At 43.4% G+C, this 7,715-nt stretch overlaps 1 protein-coding gene across 5 annotated transcripts; it reads right to left on the reverse strand.

The window, feature by feature from the left end:
- Positions 1-829: 829 nt before the first annotated feature.
- LOC113215853 (uncharacterized) lies at positions 830-5,038 on the reverse strand. Of its 5 annotated transcripts, none has more exons than XM_026435518.2 (5): positions 4,886-5,038; positions 4,143-4,233; positions 3,881-4,066; positions 1,739-1,909; positions 830-1,131 (listed from the first exon to the last, which is right to left on the reverse strand). In XM_026435518.2, coding segments are annotated over exons 1-5 (630 nt in total). In that variant the 5' UTR covers positions 4,888-5,038; the 3' UTR covers positions 830-951. The 5 variants fall into 5 exon arrangements, with proteins under 5 accessions (XP_026291303.1, XP_026291301.1, XP_052128965.1 ...); XM_026435516.2 differs by having other exon boundaries at positions 3,881-4,075; XM_052273005.1 differs by having other exon boundaries at positions 3,881-4,075; positions 4,856-4,993.
- Positions 5,039-7,715: the final 2,677 nt, after the last annotated feature.

Below are 7,715 nucleotides of genomic sequence, written 5' to 3' on the forward strand. Positions count from 1 at the left end.
TTAAATAGAGGTACCAGGTGGTCAATGCCTCGGTCCCCTCGGTCAGAGCGAACACCTCTATGTTCAGTGTTGTGGGTTTGCATACCATTTCATGCCGCAGGGGGCAGGGGCCAAGACGCAATACGGGCTGACAGCATAGGCCAAGCATACCCCGTACAACTAAAAATGTTTACTTCTTTATTTACATTAGGATATATAATTCAGTTTTCTTTATCATGGGTTCGTTTCGCAGTTTACACGAAGTGTTAACGTTTTTATTGGTACCCTACCTATACGTTGCTCATTTTTACTCGGGGAAGAAAGGTTTTACAGTGCTGATAATACTTCGTGACTTCGGCCGACCCCCCCTCCTCCCCCCACGTGATCAATTGTAGTATTTTGCCGAACCCCCCCCCCCCCCTTAAACCGGTCACGTTGTATGGGTACGATCCCGAATGCAATTCTTTGTTAGGAAATTTGAGAAATTTGAGTTTGCATCCACGAGTTTCCATGGAAATGACGAGCTGAGCAGCAGGCGGAGTCAAGCCAGGGAAATTTCAGCCAAATTTAGAAGGAAAATACAAAGTGCGATGGGTTTTGTTTATTTTCCCTGCTATGAAGTAAAACCACTACTAGATAGGACTGATCCAGGTAACAAGTTCCCTTTGAGTTCACGTAGATACAAAATTTTGTGATGTTTTGTGTATTTCGTCTACACAATTTTGTTGTTAGTGGGCCTTTTATATTGCAAGATTTAATGAGAAACCATTTATTTTATTTTATTAAAAGTACGCTCATGCCAAGTGTAACCCCATAACCAGTCCTTGGTGTTAGAACAGCAGTTAAAAAATGTGGTACTGAGAATTATGTTTATTCGACACAAAATTTCCGTGTGACACCGCCAAGTGGTATGCTAGCGGCTCTGTATTATTAGGCGGGTGGCCACAGTTTTGCAGTCGAACAAAATATTACTCATCGATCCTTTATGTTCACTCTGTTAATGAGGACAAGTGCTTTTACGCAACTAAAAAGTTCTTTATCCTGGTCGTAGAATTCCACTTCTGTGTCCCAGACATTGCCAGCAATGTTGATGTGCGCCATGGTTTCCCCCAACGACAAATCCAGGGTCCCGTTAGTAAGGGTGTAGTTCATCTGTCAAAGAAATCACATAACAGTTCCTGAAAGGTAATCATTCATACGTTACTATTTTTTTGAAACAGAAAAAACCTTGTAAGAGCGGTACAGGAAAATTTCCTTTTTCGTAGCCGCCTTCGACATCCGTAAATTCAAAACTTCGAATAGGATCCGTTCGACTATGACAAACCACACCATTGGAAAAACCGCATACTTTGTAAATTTCAGGAAATCAGAAACCTATATTCAAGAGAAGACTCATACTAGTTGAATTCATTCATTGATTTTGATTTTCTTTATTGCGTTAATGAATCCAACTCGATACCTTAGACTAAAAGGTTTTTGGCTAATTCGGTTCAATGAAAATGTATAAGATTAGATCTGATTCGACGGCAAACTCCTCGCTTCGCACTCCTCTATTACACTCGACATGTTTTAAAACATGTAAGGGCCTGCCTCCTCAACACAAGAAACAGCCAAATCAGGAAAGGAGAGTACACAACAGCACACAGAGTAAAGCACCTTCAATGCGTTATGACATTTCTTAATGAACAGACTGATCTGCCGCACCTGATGGATTCTCAGCCCAACCTGCCTGGCTCAGGACCCATCACCTCAGACTTACCGGCAATAAAGGGCATTTAAATTCGGGTGATATCGCTCGTAAAAATTTACTCCACATAAACCCCTTCATCGTGATGAAGCTACAGATGGCTGTAGAAAACGGCCAAGTGGCGAAGTATTCGCATGTGTTTGACGTAACTGCCTCACGGCATTTGTGTAGCTTGACTTTCATCTGGAAGTAAGGCACTAAATAAAACTTGAGTACGACATTACATCGATGTTACACATTATATTACCATGATATTTTTTTCGATAAGCTCATTGGCTGAGCGATTAGTGAAGCCTATTACTCCAGTGATGATCAAAAGGTTTCGCGTCTGTCTGTCTGTGTGTCTGTCTGTCATCACGATAACTCGAGAACGAATTGAGCTAGCGACCTGGGATTTTCAGGGTCGTTTGGTGTTATAAAATGACAGATCGAGTTCAAAGAAGAGCATTCTAGCTCAAAAATTGGATTAAAAAAAAAAAAGCACAGGTCCCACAAATAATGTTTTTTAGCCCGCCCTTCTGCTTTGAAAAAGCTATCCAGCGGGCTTATGCAAACGACCTCGTGTCTGTCTGTCTGTCTGTCTGTTCCACTAGAAGGAGATGTGCTAGAGACTTAAAATTTTCAGGGTATCTTAAGGTCCACTTCTAGAGAACGAAACGCCTACGGCAAATCCTGTCAGCCACCCCTAAGGGGCTGAAAGGGGGTATCGAAGAAAACAGGCAAGGCCAAAAAAGTTGGAAAAAATATTTTTTTTTATGATCTCCTAAGGGGTAACTCGTCAAAGTAGGGCCCTTTGGGCGAAAATTTCGTCCGTTTTGCTCCATCTCTAACCGTTTAGGCGCTAGAGGGTCTTTTTTGTCGAAAATAAGCTAAAAATTGCCATAGTGAACAATAAGTTGTAGTGAAAGGCCTAAAAACCGCAAAATGGAAAGGTGACTCTCCCCCCACCCCCAAAACACGTTTTCTAAGCAGAAGGGTGGGTTGCAGTCGCGGTGCTTCACCGTTACATCCCTTTCTCGAGTCTTTGGGGCAAACTCAAAGACGACGGGTTTAAGCGGGCCGAAGGCCCGCTTCATCATTTGATTATGTTCTGCAGCAAATCGCGTGACAGAAATGGTCGGGCCGCAGGCCCGACCATCGCCGCCGGCAGGCCAAGCAGGGCCGGACCCTGCCGAACGGAGTTGCCGGCGGAGCGAAGCGGAGCTGGCAACTTCGTTTGGCGGAAGGGCGGGCCTGCTTGTTTAAAAGTATTTTTACAGTTTCCTAAGGGGTAACTCATTAAAGCAGAGTACTTTGGGCGAAAATTTCGTCCGTTTGGCTCTATCTTGAACCATTTAGGCGCCACAGGGAGTTTTTGACGGAAACAAGCGAAAAATGTACAACCCTGCATGTTTAGTCAAGTGACGGGAAGTTGACGGCCCGTATCTTTGTGCACTTTTTTGCGCTACCCGACTCAGGTGTCAGCGCCGCAGGCCTAGGTAGATGTATGCCAGGCGCGTCGCAGCGCAACAGTGTTTCGTGAGATATCGCGAATCCTGTTACGCGAGACGTGGTCTGGCGTACATCTACCAAGTATTTTGCGTCCTGTGGTTTTTGATTTTTTTTAAATTCAATTTTTGAGCTATAGTGCTCATCTTCAAACTCGATCTGTCTTTTTATGCACCCAAACGGTGCAAGATAGAGCAAAACGGACGAAATTTTCGTCCGTAGATTTCTATTTTCACGAGTTACCCAATAGGAGACCATAAAAATATTTGGAAAAAAAGGATTTTGTTGCCTGTTATTTTTGATTTTTAAAAAATCAAATTTTTGAGCTAGAATGGTCATCTGCGAACTCGATCTGTCTTTTTATGACACAAAACGACCCTGAATATCCCAGGTAGCTCGCTCAATTCGTTTTCGAGTTTTCGTGCGGACAGATACACAGACACACAGACAGACAGACAGAACAAGTTTTTTCCGACCAGACGGAGTAATAGGCTTCGCTCATCGCTGAGCTAAAAACTTTTCCGGTCAGTGGAGTAATGGGCTTCGCTAATCGCTCAGCCAATTGTTACCTCTACTATTTTAGTGTCACCTCTATTAGCAATAAATTATTTCGTACTCGGCAAATAGGTGTCGACGACTCCTCGATAGCGTTAGTAATGCACTCACCATCGAGAGCGACTTGGCTGTTTTAAAGAATTCCATAACGACGCTGAGGTAAACGATGCCACGCTCATCAACCACTGAGGTGTAGTTGTGGAAATATACAAAATGCTTTGTACCAGATCCAGGGCAATGCTCAAGGCGGAGGATCCGAGGCGAGAGGACCGTCTTTCTTGCTCCACCAGTGCGTCTCTGTCCAAACTATTAACAGCTGCTTAAATAAAGATAACTTTTGTTTGCCAACATTTTTTTCTTTTATTTACTTTACCTGCCCACTTAAGCGCGCATCACTGAGCAGAAGGAAGCACACTGGCAAAAGAAGAGCTTTTAGTAACCGTGAGATCATACAGAATGAAAACCTGCGTAAGAATTCAGATTATTAGCTGGCAGGCCAAGCAGGCCCGGCTCCTGCCGAACGGAGTTGCCTGCGGGGAGGAGTGAAGCTGGCAACTTCGTGTGGTGGAAGGGCGGGCCTGCTTGTTATAACACAAAACGACCCTGAAAATCCCAGGTCGCTAGCTTAATTCGCTGCCGAGTTATTGTGCTCACAGACACACAGACACACAGACACACAGACACACAGACACACAGACACACAGACACACACACAGCCAGAAAGTTTTTTTCCGACCAGACCGAGTAATAGGCTTTCCTAATTGCTTAGCCAATGATCCTAGAGACTACACAAAGGCTTGTGTGCTGCAAACTATACAACCTTTCCCACTGAAAGGAAGGTACCTATAAATAGGACACATTTTGTAATTTTTGTCATTTAAGAACGAGTCGTTCATAGAAAACCTCCCACTCTGACTCGTCATTCGATGCCAAGTCGATAGGCAGGGCTCCTAAATTATACAAATTTCCATTAAATTTGTACATCTTCCACGGAATATGTTCTACTAACTGGCACGACAATTTTTCCATAGCCTCCCTCCCTTCCCCCCTATCACGCTAGTTCTGAACCTCGGACAACACTCTTACTTTACAAGTATGCCCACATAAATAGCTCACATTATCCCTTGCAGCGGAGCCTAAGACTGAGCTCTTGCACGCGATGCAACATTTTATTCCAGTCCGTTCCCACGTTGCTCGTGACATGTCCAGTCCGGTCCATTGAACGTACAGCTTTTCACAACATTTTTTTAATGCAGCTCTGTTGTATTTCATATCCGTTGACAGCAAACTCTTGCGTGGGGGTCATGTGTATTCCGTGTAACAGTACGTGTCACGAACTCATTTATGCCTACAAACGAACCGCTCACCTCTCTTCGTCAGATACGAGTACTAAAGCACGCATTCAGAAATAAGTTCAGCAATCTAAATTGTTTTGAATCTCATTCGCTGTGAAGCCCATCAGCCCCCTGATCCTACCATTTTATTCTTTGTTTGACAATATGATTTTTGTTTGTTTGTGTACAAAATAATCCACAAGCAAAATGCGTCGTGGGAAATAAAGTGTCGTGTGGAGTGTCGTCCAACGGTGATGCACATCTATTGCGAAATTTGGAGAATTGTATCTCGAAAGGTGTTTTCGGTATCTAAGGAAAGATAAAGATTAATCAAGATGTCATTCCGATAATTTCAGATATTATTGAGTCAAAAAAACACACAAAAAAAACAAAAGCAAAACTAGTATACACGCTGTGAGGTCGCTAGGAAGTCTCTAATTTTTATTGTAGCTTTGTATCATGAAAAGGAAGAACTGTTTTGATTTTGAGCCATCTGGCTCAAAATGGACGTGTCAAAAAAATCAAAAACAAATAGCTCAAAACATTTCTAATAAAAAACTTTTTTTTCGACATCTTTCTTAGAGGGAACTCGTCAAAGTGAAACTCTCGGACTAAAACGCTCGTTTGGCCGTACCTCTAACCATTTGGGCGCCAGAGGGCGTTCTTCACACGAAATTCACCCCAAAACATTTTAATGGTTTTCCTCAGATATTTTATGGTCTCCGGTAGGGTAACTCGTCAAAGTTAAATCCTGAGGCACAAAATTTGTGGCTTTTGGGGCCGAAGGCCTATTTACGACAGTGCCTTTTGCCCAACTCCAGTGTCAGCGCCGCAGGCCTAGGTAGATGTATGCCAAGCGATAGGGTGATTTTTTTCCCCACAAGTATGAGTTGGAGTGTCAGAGTACTCGTCATCCTGTTCTTATGTGCGAAGAAAAAAATACATCCAAAGATGAACAAAATCGGATAATATTTAGTGGTGGCGCAACGAGCTTAAAGTTTAACCCACAAGTCTTATGGGAAATTCTATGCAAAATCGAAAATTTGAACTGGACTCCAAAATATTTGTCCTACATCGAAACTGATTTCTAAATCAGATTGTACGTCAAAAACCGAGTCTAACGACATGCTGTATGACCGTCTATGACCTGCCATTGCCATAGAAATATCCTCAATTTTGGCTGTTTGAGGTCAAATTTTAACAAAATTGGTGAAAAATTCTACGGCAATGGCCGGTCATAGACGGCCATACGGCATGTCAAGTCCAAATTTTCGTTTTTGCATAGAATGTCCCATAAGACTTGTGGGTTAAACTTTAAGCTCGCTGCACCACCACTAAATATTATCCGATTTTGTTCATCTTTGGATATATTTTTTTATATTATACAACATATCAAAAGATGGCGATTATTATTTGTTTCCGGTTCCTTTTGTTTGAGAGGTCCGCCCAGCCGGCACTAGCCCTGGCCCTGGCCCTGCACCCATAGACGTGTGGCGGCCTCGGTGGCGCCACTGATCCCCGCCCCGGGTCAGCAGGTCCACAATACAAGTGTGCAAATATTGCACCCTTAAGTGTTCAACTGATGATTTTGCACATTACATGGTGTCAAACTGAGCCGCACACTTAGTAGTGTGCAAATATTGAACACTACACTGGAAAATTAAAGGCACCCTTTTAAGGGTGCTATTGAATTTTAAGGGGTGCTGCTGCACTAGTGCCTTTTTAGAGGAACGATTTGTAACAAAAATAGCACCTTTGGGGGGCAGCAGCACCTTTCTGGAGGATCTATTTCACTAACGCCTTTAAAAGGCATTAGATAGCAGCTTTGTTTTTTCAGTGCAGTTATCAAAACGTAAATAAAACGTCTAATATTTGCACACCAATTGACGTCTAGTTGAGTTCAACATCGTGAAGTGTTTAGTTTTTGCACCCTTGATACTGCACATCATTTGGTGTGCAACTTTCTACATTTTGTTTTACCAGTGCAAGGTAAAAATGTTACGGTTATAACGATTATGTCGCGTTATAGCGTTGCCAGCAATTCCCGAGAGAGCGCGCTGCGGTCGTTCGTAGGCGTGTTTTGCGCGGTCAGACCCCGCTATGTGTGTTGATCGCTGAGCGAAGCTCAGTCCAAGTTGCTGAGGGGTCAGGTGTTGTCTCGGTCGTGAGTCTGTCTGTCTGTCCGTGTGTACGTTCGTCTTTTTCTCGAAAACGGCTGTACCGATGACGGAATGCGAGTTTGCCTAAACATCTATAATTAAGGGAGACCCAGTCTCCCCTTTTCGTTCGCTACGGACTAATTTGAAATATTTGGCCCCTTTTTCCCCGGAGGGAGCTTCAGATGTTATTGTTTCGGTGGTGGCTACACTGAGTGGAAAAGAGCGCGAACACGCAAATGGCTCCTATTGCGCCCACTTCGAGACTTTCTGATTTTCTCACACGTGATCATAATGTCAGATGGTCAAACCGAGTGTGAAATTTTAAGTTTTAGAGTTGCGGAACTCGACTTAAAAAGTTTCGCCGGTGTCCGGTGAAGAGGAACGAAAGTGATATTTTGAATGGTTTACGTATTTACGTACGTAAGTTGGAGGGGAGGAGGGGGTTCGGGGTTT

Source organism: Frankliniella occidentalis, unplaced genomic scaffold (genome assembly GCF_000697945.3).
Source record: "Frankliniella occidentalis isolate FOCC.00 unplaced genomic scaffold, Focc_3.1 Scaffold238, whole genome shotgun sequence".
Classification (NCBI taxonomy): domain Eukaryota; kingdom Metazoa; phylum Arthropoda; class Insecta; order Thysanoptera; family Thripidae; genus Frankliniella; species Frankliniella occidentalis.